The 26136-nt window shown below is 51.0% G+C and overlaps 1 protein-coding gene across 3 annotated transcripts in view; it reads right to left on the bottom strand.

Moving 5' to 3' along the window:
• Positions 1-1086: 1086 nt before the first annotated feature.
• Positions 1087-26136, bottom strand: part of STXBP1 (syntaxin binding protein 1) — a 75718-nt gene continuing 50668 nt past the window's right edge. Inside the window, exons 8-20 of one of the 3 annotated variants that reach the window (XM_078436457.2) lie at positions 25691-25775; positions 24774-24904; positions 23575-23682; positions 22076-22136; positions 20654-20719; positions 19833-19913; positions 17546-17684; positions 16755-16864; positions 15615-15716; positions 13141-13226; positions 10162-10316; positions 8469-8594; positions 1087-3067 (exon numbers count right to left, since the gene is read on the bottom strand). In XM_078436457.2, the coding sequence (XP_078292583.1) occupies positions 8485-8594; positions 10162-10316; positions 13141-13226; positions 15615-15716; positions 16755-16864; positions 17546-17684; positions 19833-19913; positions 20654-20719; positions 22076-22136; positions 23575-23682; positions 24774-24904; positions 25691-25775 (1234 nt within the window). In that variant the 3' untranslated portion in view covers positions 1087-3067; positions 8469-8484. The remainder of the gene's footprint in view (positions 3068-8468; positions 8595-10161; positions 10317-13140; positions 13227-15614; positions 15717-16754; positions 16865-17545; positions 17685-19832; positions 19914-20653; positions 20720-22075; positions 22137-23574; positions 23683-24773; positions 24905-25690; positions 25776-26136) is intronic. The other 2 variants (XM_078436458.2, XM_078436459.2) reach the window with 2 other exon arrangements.

The following is a 26136-nucleotide window of genomic DNA, read 5'->3' as shown; positions in this document are numbered from 1 at the left end:
TGGAGTGGGCTTTGTGGGTTAACTGCATCGCTCTTGGCCGCGGCTTCCTCGCCTGTAAAACTGGGAGGGGGCTCACCCAAGAGACACAGTACGTGAGGGGTCTGGCGCGGAGCAGGAACTCAGCAAATGGTCACTGGCATCATTACCTATCAGGCAAGTCTCACCAGCACCCAGCTGGGTCGAGGAGGTAGAACTTCCAGCAACTGGCCTCCAGTTGTTAGGAGTCTTCATGCCTTGAAGATCAGGATTTGAATGAGGCGGTCACTGGGGACCAAAGACTCGAATCAGAAGTTCCTAAAGAATCCCACTCCCCTGTGCCTCCTATGCCAGCAAGTTTCCGGTGTGACCCCAACCCTAACTCAAGGGTCTACTCCCCACGCTGGGCCAAACCCATCTCCGTCTGCCCGGGGTTCTGAACTGGCTTCCAGAGCAGCAGGACACACCCCCCCATCCGATTGGGAGAGCTCATGAGGCCAGGGGGTGTGGCAGCAGGAAGAGAGGAGAAGGGGAAGGTTGATAAATTGACCTCCTCGCACGCCCTAAATACACTGCCGGTGAGCAGGCAGCATCTGCAAGATGGAGGCCTGCAGTCTCGGAGCTACAGTCTCCGAGCTAGAGAGACACTCCAGGTAAGGAGAGAGAAGACAAGGAAGAGCTCCCTTGGCCACAAGCTGAGTCCTGTTGCTGCCCGGGGCCCAAGACAAGCTTCGTGGACTGTCCTAAAATGTGAGACAGTTACAGATCTTCTTTTTTTTAATGTTTATTTTTGAGAGAGCCAGCACAAGTGGGAGAGGGGCAGAGAGGGGGACAGAGGATCCAAAGTGGGCTCTGTGCTGACAGCAGAGAACTCGACGCGGGCCTCAAATTCGTGAACTGTAAGATCCTGACCTGAGCCGAGGTCAGATGCTTAACCGACTGAGCCACCAGGCACCCAGCTGTTACAGATCTTACTACGAGTGATGCTGACCGGGGATCCAGAAGACTCCGGGCCACAGCCGGGGTGGCAGTCTCATCTGCAACGGACCACGGCAGAAGCCTTTCTCCTTCGACTCCCCAAAGTGAAACCAAGCCAGGAGACACCCCGGACACCGTGAATGGGTGCGGATCGATTTATTTATTAGACTCGAGTGCTTTAGTACAGAACGGTACAGAGATGATACATGTTTGTGCTTCAATACTTTCCAACACTGAGATTCTGATAATTTCAAGGTAAACAAGTTTCAAGACAGACTAGCTTTTTTTAAAATATTCTTTTGATAAATTACTTTTATATAAATAACAGAGAAAGGAACCCAACATGTTTGACAAACAAGGCCCCGAACTGTGGGCCCTGTCTGGTCAAGGGGAGGGGACAGAACAAGCAGGGACAGCAGGAGACGAACCAGTGCGAGCACCTACAGTTCTGTCCTAAGGAAACAAGGTATCTTAAGGGGGAGAAGGGAGACAGAAGAGGCCTGAAAACTAATGCGAGTGAGCAGGGGAGATTTCAAAGCCTTGAGAAAACACCACAAAGCATCCAACGGGGAGGGCGAGGAGCGCGCTCTGAAAGGAAAGCGGGCGGCCGCGTGGAACTAGCACTCACCACGTCTGCAAGGACATCACGAGACAGTAATATGCACACGGTTGGCAGGGGTTAAAGGGCAGCGGGGGGGCTGGGCAGGGGACATTTTTGTGACTTCCACTGTCATTGTATTTCATGACCACAGCAGCAGCACACGTGGTGCGCTCACCATCGGAGAACGGAGTTGCTGCTGAGTCTAGAGGATGACGAGACACCCTTTCTGCATTTGCTTCTTTCATTTTTGCTCTAGAGCTAAGTGTTATACAGAGAATAAAATGATCATTTTCTCTTACAACCACGACGACAAATGACCCCACGCTACACAAAATAAAGTATCATGAAGTATCTTAAACTGAGGATAATCTGAACAGAGTCTGCATAAATTCAACAGGCTGTTCTCCTGGCGGTTTGAAGTCTTAGGTGCGCAGACCCTTCTCTGCAAGAAAGGGCCCTCTGCCCAGGAGCCTGCAGTACCCATCCCATCCTCGTCCGTTCCTGGCCCTCGAGCACCATCCATGCTGACCCCACTGAGAAACAGAGGTTCGGTAGGGGTGGTGGTGCCCGGGAAAGGAAAGGTCTGGCCAAAAACCCCAACCTAACTGCTTCTCCAAGAGACAAAGGTCCTGGCGGGAGCTTGCTCCTCGCTTGCTGGGGCCCTGTGACTCAGGCCCCAAGACTACTTCCCTTGGGATCACAGCGCTGTGGACGCGGGCCAGGGAAGGAGCGGTGACAGGCCGCACGCCAGCCAGCACCCAGCCTGACTTCACGGACCTCCAGCCCCTCCCACAGCCCCTGGGGAGGACGAGCCACCGGGGAAGCCAAAGAGGTCACTTCCAGCTCGGACCTCACACGATGTCACCTGATATTCACCGCCAAGCGTATCTGGACGAGAGCAGGCTGAGGGGTAGATAAGGACTGGCGTGGAGACCACAGATTAATCCTCAGTTTGAAATACTCCAGTAACAGACATCTCTGGGATTCCCAAAAAGAACAGGAACAACCCAAAAGAGATTTTGTGAAACACCCAAACGTCTACCTTCCCATACTCAAGCAATCTGCGCATGTCACACTGGGCTATGTACAAGGTCAGGGGATCATAGTAATGGGGAGAAGGTGTCCACTCATTCTAGACAGTTCCACAACTTCTCCAGCAGTATGTCCCTTACACAGGAACTTCTCCCCTTAGGACACATATAGAGGATACTCTTTTTAAAAAACACAATGCATTATTTTCTTTTGTTTCACACAGGAAGAGGGCATCGTTAAACACGAGAACGCAGCGGCGACAGTGCCGTCCAGGGCGTGCAGAGCTGGGGGAGGCAGTGGAGGGACAGGGTCAGCAAAGTAACCGAGGCGGGCAGCAGCAGGGGCTGCGGAGCACTGTGGGAATAGGGTTCGTTTTTTGGAGGGGTGGCTTATTTGTTTAACTGCTTATTTCTTCATCTGTTTTATTCAGTTTCTTCAGCGTGTCCAGCAGTTTCTGTGGGGTGAGAATGTGCGTGGATCCTGGGGGGCAGAAAAGACAGTGAGCTTGCTGGCTCCAGGCTCTACCGCATTTCCTTTCCTGCCCTTCAGTTCCCAGATCTGCATCTGTTCCCCCGCCCCCACCCTGGTCTGGGTCTAGTGGAAGCAGGGAGGGGGGTGGGGATCGGGTGCTGGGTCCACATCACAATAGGCCTGGGAGGCACCTGGGGACCGTGGATAAACAAAACACATCCTCTGACTTAGGCATGGTCCCAGGCTGTACCAAGGAAGGAGCCCGCCCGCCTCTCCATCTGGGCTCAGTGCCATCTGCCAGGGGACGGGGCAGCTGCGTTTCTGATTCTCTCTTGCACTCGAGGCGAAGCCAGCCGGGGAGAGAAATTCCAAACCATATGGCAGGGGAAGGCTGGGGAGGGGGTGGGGTCGGTAGGGGGCTGTGTATGGAAAGGATGGCGCCTGCTAGGGAGGAAGTGATGGGCAGGGCACCCTGGGGAAGCCACTGACCTCTGGGAGCCAGCCGGCTGGTGCTGCCCTGATGGGCGGGACCTCAGGTGTGAAAGGGAAAGGGCCAGGGTACCTGAGGCCTTACCTTGCAGAGACCGCACATTGTAAGAGATTAGAAATGCTTGCAAAAAATTTAAGCTAATGGAATTAGATATACTTCTACTGCAAAAATTAAAAAAAAAAAAATTAAAAAATAAATGAAGTCCTTTTTCATAAGGAGAGAGAGAGAGAGAGAGAATCTAATAAGTGCAGTAAAAAAAGATGCATGGACCGTGTGGTTTGGACATGGACTTTACTCAAACAGAACAGAAGTGACTGGTGCGTGAACATGAGGCCTGTACACATGCAGCAGTGGGCTTCAAAGAAAGAGGTCCCGGTGGGAGAGAAGAACTGAACAAAAGAGATCCGTACTTGAAAATGTGCCTCCCTGGAGGTGCAGGTGAGGGAATGGGGACAGAAACCACCAGGGTGCCAGACTGCCACCCTGACTGTAGGCAAAAGAAGGCTTTGGCTGGCTTGTCGGGGGTGATTCCGAATACCAGGGTCCCTATGCCTTTGACCACTGTGTGCTCAGCTGACGCGTGACTGCTGGGACTGCAGGCCTTGAACCTTCCTGGTCAAGTCTGGACCGGCAGAAAGCTTGTGAAGCCCTCTCTAGCATGAGAGGCTTCGCTTCTTCCAACCTCCTGGCCTCCAGCGTTCAAGCTCTAGTCACCCTGTCACTGTCCTGGGGAACCAGTCTGCGGCTACTTCCCAGAGGTGCTGAGCTTATAGCCTCCACCAGCCCCTGCGCTCTAAAGCAACCCATTGCTCTGCAGACCCGAGGCTCCTTCAGCAAAGGCCATGCGGCCTTCAGCACTATGTCCCTGGGCATTTTTACAGGACCACCTTCCCCCGAGGTACACTCATTTCTCTGACCTCACTGATCTTCCTACTGGTCCTAAAATAAGGTCAAAGACTACTCCCCAAATGAGAAAACAGGAATAAACGTTGCCAAATTCTGAACAGTGAACCACACTGCCAGAAGGAGGGCCTTCCCAACCTCAATTCCATGCAGCCTGCTCATCTACACCCGGGAAGACAGCTGGGTACTCTGTGCAGAATCAATTTGGGGGCTTTCCAGGTAAAGGCAACACGCCGGAGAAACCGTCCCTAATGCCCTCCCGCAGCCATCCAGCTGAGTTCCAGGAAATGAGACTGTAGACTCGACTGAGAGGAAAAATCAAAAGGGAGCCTCTGAGCAGATACCCACCCCAAGCTGCTCCTGACCCCTGCTTGCAGGCAAATCCACGGTCTGAGGGAGGCCAAAAAGAGATCAAGGAATCCATGCTCTAGAATATCTATCACCTGACGGCTGACCATCTGGTGGTCCCAGTCTGACTGAAAGAAGAAAACTTCCAGGGCCAAGTATCTTTGCAACAGGCTCAGGAACTCCTGGATCCTAACTCACTGGGTGTCTTTAAAGGATTCAGACCAGCTGTTGTTGATCCGAATCCCCTGAGAGCCAATTCTTGCCACTGAGTCATCTGTACTGTTTAAATGTCCTGGTCAAGGTTTTCACCACCACAAATACCGCGAAGGAGCTGGGCGCGTTTGGGATACACATATCGCAAACCCACATTTAGAACCCACAGGGGGCGGCCCACGTCGGTCCTCCAGAACCGCAACGGAGGGTCCATCCCTCTTATGCTACATGATTGCAAGACTGAGAAATGTGAGTGGGTGTCTCCAAAAACAAAGTCACCCAAAGGGCTGTCAAAGCTGTGGGCCAGAGCTCTGCCTGGACAAAATCCTTCCTCTCTGACAGAATCTGAAAATCAGGTCAGCTGGTCTAGGCATCCCTGGGTTTGGCCAACACAGACCTACGGACTCCGAAGACCCGGGGGGGGGGGGGGGGCGGGCACCAGGGAGGGAGTACATTTAAGAGCAACCCAGGAGAGTCTGCTGATCTGCCAGGTTTTAGAAACACGCTCCTGGCCAGCCCACGTCCTGAAGGTGGGAGAATGAAGCCCAGAGCAGCAGGGGGCACGTTCGCAGCCCTTTGGTGGCACGGCCGGGCCCAGACGTCATGCCGTCGGTCTCGCTTCTGGGCACCCGGCCCCAGGAGGGGACATGCAAGTGAGTGCTCAAATAGCAGCTGGGCAATGGGTTGGTTCTGGGTACAGATTCAAATCTGAGTCCCACTGAAACATGAGACTTGTCTGACTCCAATTGGGAATAAAGTGAAATATTTAATATAAAAAAAACAAACCCTTTTTCTGAAGTGCAAGTGCTGTGTATGGCTCTTCCACCGGCTTCCAATAGCCTCTTGGACATTCCCTCAAGGCTGGTACTTTTAACACAACCCTCCCCCAGAGCTTGGGGTGAGAACCTAAAGCAAAGACTTCACTTCTGGACAACATGGAGGCGACTGATTAATGCAATGGAAGTGAGGCTTGGGGACACCTGTGCACTCCGGCTGCCCAGCCGGCCCCCTTCACCCGGCACCTGGGGGAGAGAGGGGCCGGAGGATCAGTGGGCACTGGCACCCACGCGGGGAGCCGGCAAGGGATGCTCTCGTTCACTGCCGAGCAGGAAAACTCATCTCCTAGAAGCTAAGTTGCTGCAGACAACCGCAGACATCGACTCTGGCCGGAGACAACCCGTCCTGCTCCCGGCCCACACTGTCCTAGTCTCTGGTCACCGGACAATCACAACAGAAGGAGGCAAGTCAGATTTTCATCTGTCTTCTGACCTCCCTGGGATTAGGGCTCCGTGCCTTGCTTTTTCCTAAAGGAACTCTCTAAAACACGACACTGCCCCAAAAAGCATTTCAGAAGCCACGAGTACACAACTCGAGTATTTGTGTTCTTTGCTCAGATGGCAGCCGAGAACCTATGCTGACTGAGCACAAAACAAAGAACACCAGCCTGCAAAGGACAGGCTGCTTCCGAGGCAGGGGATCGCAGAGTGAATCCTAGCTGGAGCCCCCGGGCTCTGGGTTTGCAGGTCTTTCAGACCCTGCAAGTGGTCTGCCACCACCAAAGCCTGGACTGAACATCTTTCCTTCCGTAAGTCTGAAAATACATCCTGCAGCAAATGCCGATCACCTCCCTGCCATCTGCACACAGAACCAGATGTCTGATTGCCAAGCAACCAAGGTGCTTCTAAACAATGGCTGTGTTCTTCACAATTGCTTTTACCCACCGCCCACTGGCGGCACTGTCTAGAGGGAGGCAGCGCAGGGCCACGGCCAGCCCGCCCCGCACCGTGCAGGTGACCCACGTGCTGCTTCTCCCCTCACCAGTGCCCCGGGGGAGCCGTCTCTCGGCCACAGGAAGGAGAGGAGACAAAGCGCACAGTTGCCTGTCCCGACCTTTAGAGCGAGTCCCGTTCTGGATGGAGCACGTTCTCTTTATACAAACAAGCACGCTTCCAGTGCCCCTCCCCCCGCCCCGCCCCGGTCATGGCTCTGACAGCCCAGTCCCCTGAGGTGTACCAGAGAGCACGGGTGCACGAGGGCAGGACCGCAAGCGCTGAGGCACCCGATCCGAGTTGCTGAATTAGATGGTCAGAGCTCAGGACCTGGGGCCCTGCGATCCAGGACCCAGCCTCCCCGCATTCTGCGTTCTGTGCCCTGGTTGGGGGGCGGGGGCAGGACCTCCTGCAGTCCCACGCGTGCTCCTGGCAGGACCGGGGCAAGAGTCTAGGCCTCCCGACTGCTCCAGGTGACTCATGCTCTCTGACTCACCAGGCCACATGTCAGTCTGGGCGGGAGAGGGGCAGGGACGTCGTCGGTGAAGTACATGAGGGCAGGTGCGCAGACTGTGGCCTCCTCACAGGCTGTGTGAGGAAACTACAGAATAACTAATGCTACAATGGACTTCTTCAGTATGCGTCTGCCGCTTAACACTTCACAGGAGGTTCCCGGGACATACGAGGGACGGCAAGAGAGGGGAAGGGATGAGGATGAGAAGAAAGTCTGGATAGTCCACCAGACAGATGCCGGTTCCTGGGTAACAGGTAAAGGCACAAGCGTGGTGGGAGAGAGAAGACGCTCTTTCGAACAGCACACCGTGTTAAGAACAGATTTTTACCCAAAGGTTCTCAGATCTCACTAACAGACTTCAGTGAGAGAGAGGGGTGTGATAACTCCACCCTGGAAAAATACCCACAGGAGAATGAAAATAAAAGCAACTACTGAGAGAGTAAATGACTACGAAGGGCCATCTTCCCCAGATGAACACGAGACACGAGATTTCCACTGGTGGCTGGAGTTCATCAAGTACGTGGTGGCTCGTGACCCTGTCACCCCTTAGCAACAGTTCCCTGGGACGAGTGCCTGCCCCGGAAAAAAGGAATTTACGCGTCTAACTACCACTGACACGGAGTCTATCCTGACGCACTCCGATGAGCCTTCCCCACGATCAGGTGCCCGTGGATCTCTCCACTGGAGTTCTGCCTTCTTGGACAGGACAGTCCCTCGAACGCCTACTGGCCTCACTCACAACTTCCCACACCATGTCACAAGCGGGACTCTACGCGTTCCCTGCCTGGTGCCCACAGATACACCCCGGGCCGGTAGGCCTGCGTGCCGTGCCTCCGGCATCCCTCGGCTTCCAGTCCCTCCGAAGGACTGGTCATAGCAGTCATGATCATTTTTGGTTTACAACCCAGGGGGCTGCACTGCCTGACTGAGCAGCAGGTGACCCAGGGCACGAGTGAGCTGGCAGGCCGGGGCCCAGAGGCTCTCGCGGCAGGGTCTGTGAAGGCAGCATCGGACACATTTTCAATCGGTGTTAAGAACTGCAAGCATTTTCTTGTTGAAAAGAAATCAAATAAATAAACTGAAAAGGGAAAAATAAAGAAAAAGAGTGACGGAATAATCAAAGAAAACCCTTCAGAGTGGAAGAGTTTCTTTTCTGTAATAAGCTGCTTTTACTTTGTTTCTTTGGCTCTCACTCCATTGTTGGAGCCTGATCCTCAAAAGATACCCTAGAGGCCTCCCTGAAGTCGGGGTGTCTCAGGTCCATGAGAAATTTGGTGGGAGTAAGAATGTGAGTAGAACCTGCGGGAGAACAGAGGCCAGCTGACTGCTTGAACAAAGGTACGTTACAGGAACATGCCAAGTTAGGCCTACGTTTTATGCAGCCAATGAGGTATGAGAAAGCAAGACGCGAGCACGCACACGTGCACACGCACACAGGCCGCAAGGACAGCCGGCATGCACCAAGCAGGCGAGGCCACACTGCGGACGTCAGCTGTCTGCGCAAGGCCCCTCCGTGGATCTGCACGGGCACCGTTATCTCCCCAGGGTTCCACCCCCCAACAGGGAACTGCAAGTCAGGACCAAAGCTGAAGAGGGAAATTTACACCAAAGCCTGGCTGTGACAGCTTCGGCCCCGCAAAGCTGTGTTTGAGCTGAGAGTTCTCCGACACGTGCATGCAACGTACACACGAGCAGGGGACAGAGAGAGCTTTATCCCGGCGTCTATGTAACAAAAAGGAAAAAACGATACGGGGAGAAAGGGTGACCCGCCGGGGAAGCTCCAGGGAGTGGGGAGGGGAGGGAGAGGATATGAAATCTCTCCACTGAATGGTGTGGTATCTAGAAGGGGGGTTGACAGTAACAGGTCCATCTTGACACAACCAGGAATGGCCACGTGGACTGGTCTGCAGGACCTGCTCACTCTGAGAGCGCCGGGCACACTGGAATTTGGTCACCCCGAAGTAGGGGTGTAAAACTGACACATCTTCTAGAGATCAGGGGAAAGGCCAGGGCAGTACGTGCTCATAACCTTGGGTCAGTCAATGTCAAGAGGCAGCCCCAGGCAGGTGCAAATCCATTTTGTTAAGGGCAAGACGGGGCAAAAGGAAGGCGTCTGGAGAAAGCGTGATTTTCCTCAGCTCACTCTTCCCCTTCCAGCCCTAGAAACTGGAAGCTCCTACAGGCAGGTAAAAGGTATAAAATCTTCCGCTGCATTAAGTCAGGTCTAACGAGTTGCTTCCTTTCTTCTGGAAAACCAGCAGGAAATACCAGAAAAGGTACATAGCAGACCTAGGAGTCGTAGGAACCGGAATTGATGGGGAACCCTCAGCAGAGTCCAGGAGTCAGGCCCGTGTGTTCCGGGCAGTATCTGCCCACACACTGTGTCTGTCTATCTGCAACTGACAGGTAAAGGAGGGGGCGATAATTTACCTTCCATTCACTGAGCGTCTTCTGAACAGGAGGCCCAATGCCAGCAAAGAGACAAGTCCCACCTCGGGCCTAGTACAAAGCTGTAAGCGGGTATTCACAACCCCATTTGGCTGGGTAAGGAAATCGCAGCATGGAGAGGTAGGGTGCTTGCTCAAGGTAACCCACTCGGCAGTGGCCGAGCAAGAATGGGAGCCTGGGTCTGTCGGTGTCTGTGATCAGGCACTTCCCACCGCTTGCAGCTGCCTCTCACCATGAGACACAGTGCAGACACGAGGAAAGAACCCTTCGCCCCTTTGCTGCCGTCCCCGAACGTGTCTAGAGACTATGTTTTGCAGGGGCAATGGAGAAGTGAAGACAGAATGAAACACCAAAGCATGGAATGGATCGAAGTGCGATGAAGCAGCCCCTTCCCTCTAGAACACATGCCCCCACTCACCTATTAGCACTTCCCACTTTCCATTGGCTTGGGTCACCTCATAAGCACAACGCATCTCGTTCAGGCTCACGCCCCCAAGGATGAAAATAATGAGGCGGGGACCACTGCGGTACTCCCCTGGGGCCTTATTCTTATGCCAGTGCCCATAGCGGGCGCTGGGGGGGGGGGGGGGGGGGAGGAAGGGGGAAGAGAGAGAGAGAGAGAGAGAGATTAATTATGTTTATCTGCACTCAGAGGACTTATCACTTCATACCTCAATGACTTGTTTACACATTCGCTCTGTACACCAGTGACCAAAACAGAGTAGTAGTAAGTGTTGGTTGAACTGAACTGCTGTGCAAATTATCAAGTGCTTGGGCTACCCATGCTGTGACCTTGTCACTCTCTTGGAAGCATGTAGGTGACAGGCAGGCTCAAGTCAGCTTTCAAGCGTGACGTGTCACCTTCCACAGCTTTGCCCCTCGTGATGGTCGTCAGCTTCCGCCCTCCAGCGTACAGGTTTCTAGGCTTGTCTGGGACACTCTGCTGGCAGTGAGCGGTGACGATGGAGTCAAGGCCCGTCTTCAGGCTGGTACACCCTGATTCACGCAGCGAGCACCTCACCTGACCAGGGCCTCCCCCAGCACCAAGGTGCCAACCCTCGGCGAGATTCAGCCATGCCCACCGAGAGCTCGCGGTTTAACTGGGGTGGGCGGGGAGAAGGAAGGTCAGGATCGTGCTGCGATGGAGGGGCTCGGTGCCACAGGGACATGCACGCCTTCTAGCGTCATCTGGGCATCATTGGAAAAGTCTTCCCAGAAGACGTGACACTGAGCTGCCCCCTGAAAGACAGGCATTTCGGTGGTGGGACAGTTCCCAAAGGTGTCTCCTCTGCCCCTGGGCTTCTGTTAGTAGGTCTTCACCTTGTCCTCAGGAACAATGAGAAATGGGTTGCTTCCAGGTTAAGAAAATGGGGAAAAGAAAACAAAAATCAAAGCAAAACAAGGAGGCCAAGTCTCTAGCGAAATCTCTGCCCTTCTCCCTGACTACGACAGCATTAAAGTCACTTTCCAAAATCCTGAAGGTGCCAGGGGCACACGTGGGCCAACACAGAGAGAATCATCTGACAGCGTGCCATCGTCACCGGCCTGGCCAGGGCAACACTGGGGATTTCGTATTTTGCTCCAATGTTGGCAATAAACATTTGGCCTCTACTGGCATCAGAGGGGATGCATAACGCCACAGGTGCCACAGACCTCCGGCCTGGGACCAAGGGAAGGTCTAAAAGTGAGGCCAGCAGGCCGGGCGTGGGGGACAAAGATGGGTGGGCACAGCAGGAGCAGGGGATAGAGAGGTACATGTGGAGGGTTCGTCCTGGGAACTGCCAGCTACTCCGGTGCCCCGGGATGCCCTCTTTGGAGCTAGTGGCGCTCCTGTTCCAAGCTCAAATGTTCATTCAGCCTTGAAATGTTCTCAGGAGCCACGTCAAGCTCTTGCTGACAAAAACCGAGTAGCACCCGGCTCTGAGGTTGCCACCTGAGGAAGAGTAATTGATGCCACCGCGGGCCAGGGAACAGCCTGGACCACACCGATGAGGGAGGCCAACGAGAGTCTAGGGGCAAAATGCCTTCCGATGCCATCGCAGGGCACAGCAGGAAGGTTTCCAGATGCGTGGCAAAGAGGGGAACAAGAGGAAAAGCTTTTGAAAACAGACCCTGGAAGGCACCACAGGCAACTAAGAAAACCCACAGTGTTGGAGAACCAGGGACAGAAGTATGGATTGCTGTCTACTCACATCTCAAAGCTGAGAAATGTCTGAGTGTCACCAGGTATGTGAGCCTGCTTGGGATTCTCTCTCTCTCTCTCTCTCTCTCTCTCTCTCTCTCTCTCTTTCAAAATAATTAAATAAACTTAAAAAAAATATTTATTTATTTTTGAAAGGGCGCAAGTGGGGGAGGGACAGAGAGAGAGGGGAACAGAGGATCCGAAGTTGGCTCTGCACTAACAGCAGTGAGCCTGATGTGGGGGGCTTGAACTCACGAATCGTAAGACCATGACCCGAGCCAAAGTCGAACACTCAACCAACTGAGCCACCCAGGCGCCCCAAATAAATAAACTTAAAAAAAGAAAAAAAGGCATACAATTCAATGCTTATTAGTATAGTCGCAGAATTGCAAACCATCACCACAATCAATTTTAGACTATTTCATCAAAAAGAACCCAAAAAGAAACCCTATACCCGTTAGCAGTCCCTTCCCATTCCCCCACCCCACCCCCATCCCCAGTCCCTGGAAACCACTAATCTACTTCCCATCTCTACAGATTTGCCCATTCTGGACATTTCAAACAAATGAAATCACACAACATGTGGACTTTTGTGACTGGCCTCTTGCACTTAGTGCAACGTTTCCAAGCTTCGGCCATGGAACACGTGTCAGTATTTCATTCCTTTGGTTGGATAATATTCCACTGTATGAGTATGCCATGTTCTGTTTGTCCATTCATCAGCTGATGGACATTTAGGTTGTTTCCACTTTTGAGCTATTATGAATAATGCTGCTAGGAACACTGGTGTAGTGCGATGTTAAAACAGGATAGTTAGAGAAGACGGGGCAAAGTAACAGTTGATTTTAAAGGCCTGAAGGAGATGAGAGGCAAGTCCTGAAAACGTACGGGGACAGATCGTTTGAGGCACAGGGTAAAGCCAAGTGCAAAGGTCCTGAGGCAGAAGTGTGCCTGACACGGGCAGAGGAGGCGGCCAGCATGGCAGAAGTGGAGAGAAAAACGGGAGGAGTAAGGGATGCGTCAGAGAGGAGTGGGAAGCCGGAGAGTGGAGGGCCTCATGGGCTGCTCCAAGCACCAGGCCTGCGCTCTGGCTGTGGCGAGAAGCCGGGGGAGGGTTCTTGTGGATGCTGTGTCATACCAGGACCACCGTGCGGCCGACAACCACCCAGCGACGGTCCCCCTTCTCCCACCTGCTTGCTCTGGACTCCCACTCACCTGACCGCGGTGGTGCTAAAGGAGGCAGAGGAGCGGGTGGAGATATACGGGTAGTGCTTGGTATCGAGTTTGTCTTCAATAGTGTCCTGGAAAGAAAAGAGACAGATACTAGGCTTGCCTTTTGTTTGGGAAGGGCTGACAGAACCAAGGCAAGATGACTCAAGGAACAAGTCACTTGGCAAAGCGACATGGCCAAATCTGCAACAACCAGAGCTCCTTTGCCCTGCTGCCTGCTGCAGGTGCCTAGCACGGCGCTCAGCATGGACGTGGAGAAAAGTCCGTAGGTCTGCTCATGAAGAAGACCTTAACGACCTTGCAGTTCAAAAACAAACAAACAAACAAAAACTGCAATGGGGCGCCTGGCTGGCTCAATCAGAAGAGCATGTGACTTTTAATTTTAGGGTTGTGAGTTCGAGTCACATGTTGGGTAGAGAAATTACTAAATAAACTCTATTAAAAAAATTTTTTTTAATCTTAATTTGAGAGAGAGAGAGAGAGAGAGAGAGAGCACGCATGAGCAGGGGAGGGGCAGAGAGAGGGAGAAAGAGAATCCTAAGGAGGCTCCGCACTGCCAGCACGGAGCCTGGCACGGGGCTCAAGCTCACAAACAGTGAGATCATGACCTGAGCTGAAACCAAGACTTGGGTGCTTAACTGACTGAGACACCAGCAGCGCCAGTAAATAAATCTTAAAAATAACAAGGGGCACCTGGGTGGGTGGTTGAGGACCAACTTCAGCTCAGGTCATGATCTTGTAGTTCATGAATTCCAGCCCCACATCAGGCTTACTGCTGTCAGCCTGTCAGCGCAGAGCCTGCTTCAGATCTTCTGTCCCCTTCTCTCTGCCCCTAGCCCACCTGTGCTCTCCCCCAAATAAAAAATAAATTAACAAAACACGAGGCGCCTGGGTGGCTCAGTCGGTTAAGTGTCCGACTCTTGATTTCGGCTCAGGTCATGATCTCATGGCCGTGAGCTCAAGCCCCACGTCGGGCTCTGTGCTGAGTGTGGAGCCTGCTTAGGATTCCTGCTCTCTCTTCCCTGCGAGCGCTCACTCTTTCTCTCAAAATAAACAAATAAGACCAAAAAAGTGCATTAATTTTTCTTGCTTCCCTTCCAATTTTTTTCTTCTTCTTTTACATCTATGTGAGGTTATAAATGTTGCATTGTAATAAATTCCTGACACTTGCCACCAGTTTTGTAGAAACTCGGCACAGGCATTGTCTCTCATGCAAGACAAGACTTTACATCCTCAGTTTTCCAAGGGTCTAATCATCTAGTGGGTGGATGCCAGCTAGGCACCTCCCGCTGCCTAGAAATCTCCACTCCTCTTAGCAGCTACCATGTGAAGCCTACGCACATGTCTCTCCAGGGGACTGCGGAGCGGGGTAGGAAAAGGGAGCAGAGAACAAAGGAGCGAATGAGACAGAGGGGTGGGCTTTAATTACATTACAAAGAAATCCAATTGGTTTCTAGATGTCTCATGTTCACCCATCCTTTGGTTTGTGGGTTTTAAAAATAGGAAGCTGACTCACTATATATATTTAAAATATACTTATTTTAACTCATAATTCAGCAGAACACCTGGACTGCGTGGATTGACAAAGGAATTCTGGGAAAGCCCCTTCGTTGTCCGGACCCCAGTCTTGTGCGCCTGTGGACAGCAGGAGCTGGACAGGGTGCCTCTAAGACCCACCCTGGAGATCCAGTGGGGCAGGATTCTAAGCAGGGTTTCTTCATGCTATAGGCGAGGAGCAGAGGGACACCTCACATTCACAAATACAAGACACCTGCCATGCCCAGAGGACACATCAGCTGAGGGCACAGGCCAAGGTATAAAGAGCTGACTCCAAACACTGAGCGGATACATATACGTAAAGGGCATCTCCGATACATGCTACAGGAGTCCAGGGCGGCTCCGTGGTGCTGGGCGGTCAGACGGGGGCGGTGTATGCGAACGGTGAGACCTGACGGGGACTTTGAGGGAAGGCAGGGCTCAGAAGTGGAAGGGGACAGCACTGCAGGCAAGGGATGGATGTGAACAGAAGAGCAGAGGCAGAAACATGCCTGGCAGGGCGGGGTCCCTGACTGACAGGGAGGCTTAGGGAGGGGCTGGCTCAGGTGAATGCTGAAAGCCCCTCCATACCCGCACCCTTAGTGTGGTGTGACTCATGTGACCTGCAGATGCTGGGATGTGTTTGGTTCTTTGGATACGGCACCACCCCTATGGGGCTAAGTCATACGGATCATGGGAATCTGCATCTAGCGGCCTCTGGGGGCTGTTCTTCCTAAACCCTCAGGACAAGGCTATGGGGCCTAAATGAGCCCCGAGACTGGGTACAGATCCTCAGGGACAGACAACCCCAGGCTGTCACCATCACCCCACATCAGGTGAAGCTGGAGGCCTCTGGGCCTGTAAGTGAAGAGCTCTGGGCCCGGGCTGTCCCACACACATCCTCACACCCCTCCCTCGCTGACCTCCATGATGTCTTTAATGATCGGAGTCCACCGTGAGAGCTGGTAGGTCTGCTCGCTGATGCGCTCCTTCCGCTCTGGCTTGCTCCTGCGGCGCAGGGTGGACTGAATACAAACACACGCGAAATTAGACAGAGTCACGGGTCACCTGGGCCCCGGCGACCTTGCTGGCCTCAGGAAATCGCTCCAGAGCACTCCCTTCAGAGAGTCAGCGCTAGCAGAGGCTAAGTGGGAGAGGTTTTCCTGGAAAAGTCCAGCATGTGCCCCGTGGAGCAAACTTGGTTCTTTAAAGCCACGGAAAATGGCAAATGCGGGTCAAACACAGAAGCTCCATTAAAAAAAAAAAATCCTGGTAGTTAAAAAAATTTTTTTGTTTTCGATTATAGGAGAAAAGGCAGCTTTGTGTAGGACTTGGTCTTTGCTTCTGCTTCAACAGTCTGGGGTGCATCGGTAAGCCATCTCCATTCCCATTTGGGTCCCTCTTGAACAAGGGTCAAAAAACACCAAACCACCCGTTACAGGTCTCAGGTCTGGGCTCTGGGACAAAGTTTCTGACTTTAAGATTCCAAAAGAAGCGCATTTGCAACTCTAGCTTAACAGCACTGCTGAGTGAGAGACTCCTCACAGGAAGCAGGTGCACGGGAAGGTTCCTAGCAGAGAGCTCCAAAGAGTGCTCGGGCCTCTTCCTCAAGTTCTGGAGTCCTCTGGCCCCCAGCCTCTTCTGGAGCGCACTGTATGGTCAGGCTTCCCTGCTCTGGCCTGGCTCAGTGACAAACCAAGTGGCAAACCCGCCTGATGCTAAGCGCTGTGCTCCCGCTCTCACAGAAGATGCTGGACCCAGGTATGCAAAGACACGGCCAGACTGACCTCAAGACATGGGGGGCGAAGCTGGTGTGGGCTGGGGCTGGCTCAGACACAGATTTAATGACTCTGTGCAACTCCTGGATGTGCACGTCTTGGTTCTGGGAGTTTCACTTCTATTTTACTACATCTATACCTTTATTCCTCTGATTTTATGTTTTCTCTTCCTCAATGTTTAGTGTATGTATCTTAAGCCACCTTAAGTAATTCAGGGGAGAACAGATAAGACATGCCAGCTTCCCTTCTGCCTCTCCCTCCCCACATGCAAGACTGGCCCCTTACGTCAGTGACGATGGGCACCCCCAGGTGTGCCATGTTGGTGATGATCTCGCTGTCCTCTGGGGGGATCTGGGCATGCTGGATCAGTTTATTCAGGTTCTCCTCAGTGATGCCTGAGAGAACAAAACCCCTGTCACCACACCCAGCCACTGCACATCACACACTCAGAAGCAGAGCCAATCGCTTGAGGGGGGATGGTGCCCCTTCTCCTCCTCAGGATTAGTAGAAATGAGTCTTCACCGCATCAACTTTACTGGAAGATGAAGACAAAATCAAGATTTCCATTCCACCCAAGCCACTCTGCCCCAGGCTGTGACCTTCAGCAACTGCCCCATCATGGTCTATATTTCCATCCGTCTTCTGCTTCCCAGCCATTTCTGCCCACCCCTGCCCACATCAAAGTCAAGAGTCTCCGGGTCCATCTGCACAGTGGACGGTAACCCAACTGTGATGTGGGTAAAAATCAGTTATTTAAAGGTGGAGAGTACTAACGTGATGCAAGTTAAAGCACCTGGCGGACGAGCCCTCACAAACTGGCTTTGATGTCAGTGGGCTCTCCCTGCCCCCACCCGTCCTCTTCCATAGACGCCTCACCTTTCTTAACTCTTGAATTCAATTCTAGTTCCGACTGATTTACCTTCATTTCCCCAAATGTCAAGAGCCCCTGGGAACTCCTTACTAAATAATACCCCTTTCCGTGTCTCCTAAACTTTCCTACTTTGTCCTCTCTCTCTCCCTCACTTTACTTGCCCAAGAGAGCACCTATCCCTTCTTCTCCAGCCCGCCGTTCCTACCGTTCTTCAAAAAGATGTAGAGAAGGATGATGCGGATTTTGTCATAAGTGCTGACATTTGCATCCAGCAGAATGGGGACGATGGCTCTCATAGGGTCCTTGATCTTCTCCCCTTCGGCATCCGTGCCCATGGCCAGGTCCTGCAGAAAACACACCATATTGGCCCCACTCCCGGTGACAGTCTGGACGGATGGTAACAATTAGACGATTGTAGACCATAAACAGGATCGGTCGCTTCACTGGGGAAGGTCCTTTCTGCTCCCACAATGCACCATAATCTGCACTGGCGTCACTAGCACTACGTTCCGTGGCGCCAGTGAGAACTGATGACAGCCCCGGGGTTCAATTTGCAAAAAACAGAAACCATCGTTGATTTTTTTGCCATCTTGTCTGAAAGTAGGCTGCTCCCTTCGGGTGAGTGTCCGTGCACCTGGGCCACGTCCTCAGGTCAAGCCTCCGTTCCGGTGGGGCCTCTAGAGGTACAGAGCTCTGCTGAGGGATCGGGGCCGAGTCAGTTGCACGTCCCGCACATGAAGAGCTTTGGCATCTTAAGGGGCGCCTGCCTAGCTAGACTCTCCCCATTGTGCTTCCCCTTGGCTCTGAAGGACATGCCTTTTGAGTTTTAACTACTCTGCATTTTTTAACCTGTTTTTAATTTTCCAACCCACTTTTTTTTTTTTTTTTTAATGTTTATTTTTTAAGGAGAGTCAGAGGGTGAATGGCTCTGAGAGAGACGGGCAGAGAGAGAGGGAGCCACAGAATCCAAAGCAGGCTCCAGGCTCTGAGCTGTCAGCAGAGTTCAATGCAGGGCTCAAACGCACGAGCCGTAAGATCATGACCTGAGCTGAAGTCGATACCCAACCAACTGAGCCACCCAAGCGCCCCTCCGACCACTTTTAAGATGAGTAGGGAAAAAAAGGGCTCTAGAACCTGCAAACCCAACCCAGGCAGATGAAGGAGGAGAGAAGGGCTGGCCAAAGAAGGAAGAGGAGAGAGAGCACAATGACAGCCCCGCTTCCCAACTCAGGCAAGAGTCAGACCGGCTGTCAACAGGCTGGAGAAGGCACATCATCAGCCTCAGCAAATCAACAACCATTCTACTCTGTTCTCAGAGACCAGAGGCTGCAACTCCCTTGGGAACCCACACAGGGCTCGCCTGAAGGTTCCCTTTTTCTCTAAGATCCCACGAGTCCATAACCATCAGGACCTTGAGGTTACCCAGGTCTGTCTGGGTCAAGGAAGGTGGGTGCCCCCGGGCCTTCTTACCTCTCAGAGCCACTGCCAGCCTCAACAGCCGTTTGTTTAGCCGGACCCAAATCTAATACTCTCTAAAGGTCAAATTAAACATAACCGGTTCAACAAATACCACGGAGCAATTCTGAAAAAAATGTACACTTCCAAGGATTCATCCCAACTTCACTTTTACTGATGTAGGGATAACCTGTTTTCTGGACAGTCAAGTTCTTTTGGAGAGGACCTTGCACCTGCCAAGATCAGCTGTGAGACTGATGGGTTTTTAGGGGGCCACTGCCCCTTAGAAGAGAGCCAAGAAATCAGGACAGGTCTGACAAACCTAAGCTGGCTCGTCACATCACACCGGACGGTGTAGATCTTAGCTTCACACCAAGGACTTGAGTTGTTCATTCCCGCTGAGGCTTCACATTCAAATGCCCTCCCTTCCCATGGAAGCAGACCCTAGCTGAGTGAAGTTCTCGCTTGGAGAACGGAGGGCCAGGATTAGTGACTCCACAAAACACTCCTGGAAACTATGGCAGCATTGTTATTTCCCTTTGCAGATGAGGAAAGCAAAGCAGAAACAGGCACATCAAACAAACCAGTGACAGAGACAGAGCTCAAACCGCAAACTGCTGACTTTCAGTCCTACTTATGATCAGGGAGGCTGTGGTGAGTTTCTGACATGCTACTACCCTAGTTTCTCTCATCTAGGTTTCCAAAACCGGTGTGGCCACCACAGGAGGAAAATACACTCGGAATATAAACCTCAGCCAGCCCTGTCAGTGTAGGGCTCAGAGTTCCAGACATCTCTCTTCAGACACTCCAGGGAGCCTGTGGAGAGTCAGACATGCAAAATCCAAACAGCACAGCATTCCAGACCAGTCTAATCCCTACCATTGAGAGCGGAAGTGCATTGGCTCCAGAGTTGAGACAACATGATCTAGTAGACTTCCCCATCTCTCTATCCTATGATTCTGCAGGATGTTCAAAGTCACATGTTAAAATTCAGCTGGGTCAACGGGGATGGCAGAAAGAGAAGGAAAAGGTCCTACCTGCTCCACTCGGCAGAGTTTATCCACGGTGCCTTGGTAATGCTTCATGCAGTCCTCGGCCAGGTGCAGGTGGGTTGAATACTAGGAAAAAGCAGAGTTTATGATCCAGAAATCACTCACGGATGCATGAAGCATAAATTGAGCACCTACTAGGTATAAACACTGTGCAATGCACCAGGGAGTCTCCAGCCTCGTAAAGGAGGTAAAACATGCATTGAAGCAGAACACAAACATGGCAGAACACGCCAGAAAGTTCTGTGTCAAGAGAGGTAGGGGCAAACCGCATTCCAAAGGAGTCAAGCAGATGAAGGAATCCTATATGGGGGTAGGGTGGCATAATGGTTCCACAATGTGTCCACAGATCCTTTGTTACCCCTCCTTCTAGGAGGTGGAGCTTAATTCCCCTCTCCTTGAGCGTGGGCTGGATTCAGTGACTCGCTTCTAAAGGAGAGTATGGAGGACATGATGTAGGACACCCCAGGTCAGGACAGAAAAGGCACAGTGACTTCCTCCTGGCTCTCTCCCTCGGTCACTCACACTCGTGGAGTCCAGCTGCCATGCCGTAAGAATACTTAAGCAGCCCAGGGGAGAGGCCCGTGAGGTGAGGAATTGAAGGATAAAGAGAGAAGACAGACGAAGAGGAGAAAAGAAAGTCATAGGAAATAAGTTGTCGGTCCAGTCTTTCAGCTTTTCCTAATAAAACCAGAAGTTGATTAAAAACCTGTGATTTCAGTGGATCAGTCAGTGCAGTGGGGCTCTGAGAGGTCTTACTGAAGTTGATTATAGTCAAGATTCAAATCAGTCATTTGGGATTGTCATACCTTGCTGAGCTCTTTCTGGTACTGGGGCATTTTCTTTAGCATCTGGGACAGGTCCCGCATGGTGGTCTACAAGGGAAAGGAAAACATATGGTCTCACTCTAATGGCCCTGACCTAAGAGGCTGTGCAAGGGTGGCAGGTCCAGGGCAGGACAGCAGGCAGCACCAGACTTCCCAAGTGCACGCTCGGAAACTCTCAAAATCAATCTGTTAAACCTGAGATCACTGTGGGTTTAGACTTCCAGGCCTCTGGCTCAAAAATTATTGATTCAAATACCATGACTATCTTCTAGGTAGGGAACTGAACTCCGAGGTGTAGCAATTATGTTTTATTTGTTGGACTAGAAAGTTACTGAGAGCATAATTCTTGCCAGGAAAGAGCAATTTTTCTTCTCCACACTGTTCTTCTGCATACTCAGCTCAAGCAGTCTTGAAACTGAGTTCACATTTCATCCCAGCAGAAGGGCTGCAGTTGTGTAGACAGGTAGAAAGAAGGAACAAGGTGGGAAAGGGCCGGGATGTGCATCCTGACAGGTCACAGGGGTCTGTTTACTTGGTAACCATGTGACTCACCTAATCTCTCTCTATCCAACAAAAATTTGTTGAATTACTACTACATGCCAGGTTAGGTGCTGGAGATATAAGGACAAAAAACAAAAACAAACAAACAAGAAATTCTTGTCTTTGTGGAGCTACCATCTAGCAGAGGAGTCATTCCGACTGAGAGGATTAGTGTTCTTCGAGGGAATCAGGAGTGTGGGTGCACAGTGGAGGGGTACCTCATTAGTCCAGGGAGGAGCAGGGAGGATTTCCCTGAGAAAACGATGCCTGAGCCAAAGTACCAGGACTTGACGAGGCAAGCCCCAGGCAAGGAACTCAGGCATTGATGGAGCAAGGCCGTGGGTGCCAGAGAGTGGGGGGCAGACCTGAGAGTCTGGGGGGCCTGACAGCCCAATGCTATAAGGTGTGTCTACGGGTGGGGCTGGATTCTGCTGGGAACAGAAAGTCACCAGACGGTTTTAAGCAAGGGAGTGACATAATCAGAGGTGCATTTCCCTTGACTAAGATGGCTAAGCTACCTCCGATGAACAGTCAGGATAAGGAAAGGACCAGGCAAGTTGAGTTCTAATTCCACCACAAGCTAAAAAAGGTTTCATGGTTCTTCTGGCTTAAGCTGATGCATGCTCTAAAACCATAAATATCAATCCTCAGAGTAACAAAATGAAGAGCTCTATAAACATCAAAAGACAGGGGCACCTGATGTCAATCCTGAATACAAAAACAAGACAAAACAGTATTAGATGAAGCAGGGACAATGACCCCCCGGCTCACTAATCTTGTGCCAAGGAAGCGCCCTGCCTGCCGGCTCCCAGAGGGAAGACCGGGATTAGCCTAAAGGGCACTGGAGCTCTAGGATGCATTTACCTTCTCTCCGGTATTCATTCTCTTGCTGGAAGAAAAATCTTTCAGAGAACGGGTGACTTCCCTGGAAGACAGAAGGAGGCAACTAAGTTTCACAGCAACACCAAGTCCTATACTAGTGGTGCAAGATTCTTCCTTTAGGAATACATGGTGACTTTTCCTGCCACTAAGGTATGTACTTACAGTGATTTTTGAAGAGGAGAGAGAGGGATACGTTGTTTTCCTAATATTCTATTTTTTTAATGTTTATTTGAGAGAGAGAGAAAGAGCAAGAGGCAGAGAGAGAGGGAGACAGAGACTCTCAAGCAGGCTCCATGCTGTGAGCACGGAACCTGATGCAGGGCTCAATATCATGAACATAAGATGATGACCTGAGCCAAAAGCAAGAGTCAGATGCTTAGGCCACTGAGCAACCAAGGTGCCCCTCCTAACCAATATTCTCAACCAGGGTCTCCAGAGGAGGTGTACAGGATGATTCAAGAGAAGGAATTATTAGTACTTCTATTTATGTTTATTTTACTCCATCCTTTTCAAATTTGTGTTTTTGTATATACTGTAAAATATATATATATTAGAATAAACTAGTAAATTCATAAATAAACTCACATATTGGAAATGTGAATCAGCATTTTCCTAAGGTTGAGTGATCCAAAAAGTTTGGGGACTACTTTTCTGAACTGAACTATCCAAGGCTGTCTTATTTTCTTGCTTCCTTGTGAATTTCCTAAGACTATCACCAACTCAGTGTAACAGCCAGAAAATATCTTTTTGCAAAAGTAGAATTGTTCTCGATAGCATAAAGGTCTTATAAAATAGTCTGTTGTTATGGGGCGCCTGGGTAGCTCAATAGGTTGAGCATCTGACTCTTGATTTTGGCTCAGGTCATGATCCCAGGGTTGTGGGATTGTGTCCGGCTCTGAGCTGAGCGTGGACTCTGCTTGAGATATTCTCTCTCTCTCTTTCTCTCTCTCTCTCATTAAAAAAAACAACAACAACATTCAGGTGTTACAAACATTTTGAGAGCAAGGTACAGATTCAATATGTGCACACCAGCTCTTGCTTAGAAATTTTAGGTAAGACAAAAGGGGAAGAAGATTACACGCTGGCTATATAAAAGAAAATCAAATTGATGTAGCAGAATCTGGGCGTTTCAATGGAAGGAATCGGCTTTAAATGTTCAGTGTTGATACAGCATTTCCTGAGAGCTACAGATGTTTTCTAAAAATCCTAAGAGCAACCTGAACACAGAATGGATTTTCTCACTCAGTGAAGTTGGCGTCACTTGAGCTGAGATCAGAAGGGAGTCATCATCACTGGTTAGCATGTTGGCAAATTCATCCACTGACCAGCTCTGTGCAAGTGCCCAGAACGTGCACATCAGCAACTGCCATCTGGGGAAAGGTTTCACCCTGTACTACGGAGTGAGCCCTGGAGCTGGGGCGGCAGGGGTGGCTGAGGTCTGGCTGAGGTCCCTGGGGAGGGATGGAGCAAAGGGATCTTACTGGGACACCTCCGCGATGTGCTTGTGGCGCAGCGCTATCCAGAGGTCATCATCCTCGTCCAGGAGCACTTCCTTCACCCGGGCCTCTCCAATGCCGCTAGTCTCGTACCTAGAGAGGATATGTCCCCCCAAAATGTATCCAATTCCCTCTGATTTGTAACAGATAAGAGCTTATAGTCCTCAGCAGACAGATGTCGCACGGAGGATTTTACCACAGGCCCCCGACCATCCGATGGGGCACGGTCCGTATCAGGTCTGCTGCATCAGCACTGACACGGTGCAGTCTCTCGGGAAGGCAGAGACCCAGAGTTCTAATCAAAGGCAATGGACTCGAAGCTGTTTTAAAATCTTCAGGGTTAGCTAGTATGTGCTCAAGTCAGGTTAAAGGTGGGTTCAGAACGACTCGTAAGGGAAAAGCAAAGATCATGTTTACTCCTCCCTGGGAAGGACTGGGATACCATCCGCAAATGTGTGGTACTTAAATTTTCAGTTTTAAAATCAGCTGCCTGCAACAGGTCCTCAGCCTATTTTTATGTGTGAGATCACGAACCTCTAAAGGAAAGCAAGAATTACAGGCACCAACGGGGAAGAAAACTGAGAATCAGTCATATTTTTAGAACCTTCATTTTGAAACCACTACCTTTATGATTAAAATATGTTATAAAATAAAGGATAAAATAAAAGACATGAAAATAATACAGTCTGTTTCCAAAAAAACAAATACTCGTTTTTAGAAATTAAGTTTCGGATGACTATTACCAAGAAAAATGTTTATTATAATGAAGAAAACAGCTCTTCTACAAATAAAGGTCAGTAAGAAACTTCTGGTGACATATTTTATCATCATCATATTTCACGATCTATAATTATGAAGTCTGAACCCTGAACAAGATATGCATCCGTTTGCACGCACAGACATAGACACACACGCGCACGCACACACACACGCGCACACCAACATATCAACACCTCCAAGCAGGCTCTGAGCTGAGGTGATGTGAGCCGTGAACTAACGTTCTAAAGCTCTTGTTCCCCGACAAGGGGCACCAGTTCCTGGCTGCTAATGCCAAGTGGACTTGGGGAACCCACAGAAAAGCTTGCAGGCTTATTAGCAAGACTGGATCAACATACCCGCATTCCCTAGGATGAAAGAGGTGCGTTTGGTTTGTCTGCAAAGCCACACTGGGTGTGTACACTTACTTGTACACATCATTTTCAATGGGCAGCAGGTCGTAACTCATAGCCTGAAAGGTCAGTTCATGAAGCACTGGGGAGCTGGGGTCAAAGCCGCGGTCCAGGATCAGGAGCTGGGAGCGCGCCTTGTCTGGGCCCTGGAAGGATGGACACAGGGGAAGACTTTCACAAGCCACCCATACAACTCCAGCCTCTCCCACTGGCGTGGCTGTCCCCCCCTGTAAAAGCAGCCCCAGGAAGTGAACTCTGAGATAAAACCTACTAAAATAGCACTGACTAGTCCATTTGCTGCTTGACGAGAACACCAGTCCCACCATGCAAAAATCCAATGTGTCTATCTCATAACGAGCATCCTTTCAAGCAGGTCCAAAACTGTGGCTGGGCTCCAAGGTGAGCTTATGAAAGAGACTACCATCTGGGTTCGGCTACAAATAGGGTGACCCACCATCCGGTCGGCCTGGGACCAAGGGGGTTCCCAGGACCTGGGATTTGCAGCGATGGAACAGCTCTGTCTGGATTGCTGTGGTGGTTCTATGAATCTACACACGTGATATAATTGCACAGAACTGAACACACGTGCGAGCACGTGTACAAACTAGTGAAGTGGGATTAAGGGCTGGAGATGGTACCGGTGTTGATTTTCCGGTTTGGGTGCTGTACTACTGAGGGGTTCCCAGGACACAGGACCTTCAGTGCTAACACTGGAAAGTCCCAACAAACAGAAAGGTTGGTCACCGCGGCTACGCTGAGCAAAATCTCTATCATCCTGCCCAAGGGCCTGAGCATCTCCCTGGAGGCCAATGTGCAAGAACAGTGGCACCAGGCACTTTCTGTGAGCAACAGAACCAAGCTGTCCCCAGGAATGCCATACAAACACTATGGTCAATCGGCGAGAGAACCACGTGGACCAAGTCCAGACTTACCTCGCCCATTGTTGGGTCATCGGCTTTGTAGGCGTCGAGCTTGTCCTGGATTAGCTGAGCCAGCAAAGCATTGTCCTTGTATTCCCTGACAAAGGAGGAGTGACATAGGGTGAACTGCCCGTGCACCCAACTGCTGGCACTGACTGCCTCAGGGAGGAAGGCCAAACAGTGCAAGGAGGGTCAAGGGAGACGAGCTTCACCTGAATTGTTCTTCTACACTGAGAATATAGTCACGTATTACGTATATAATTTCAAATGACAAATAAAATAAAAAGATTTGCTCAGTGCCTGGAACACAAATGATTTTCTAATTCCTTAAAAACAACAACAACAACAACAACAACAACAACTAGGGGTGTCCAGGTGGCTCAGTTGGTTAAGAGTCAGACTCTTTTTTTTTTTTTTATCTTTATTTATTTTTGAGACAGAGAGAGACAGAGTGAGAG

The sequence above is a fragment of the Panthera onca genome, chromosome D4 (genome assembly GCF_046562875.1).
Source record: "Panthera onca isolate mPanOnc1 chromosome D4, mPanOnc1 haplotype 2, whole genome shotgun sequence".
Taxonomy (NCBI): Eukaryota; Metazoa; Chordata; class Mammalia; order Carnivora; family Felidae; genus Panthera; species Panthera onca.
The sequence above is the reverse complement of the archived record's forward strand: the minus strand, read 5'-3'. Positions and strand labels throughout refer to the sequence as shown.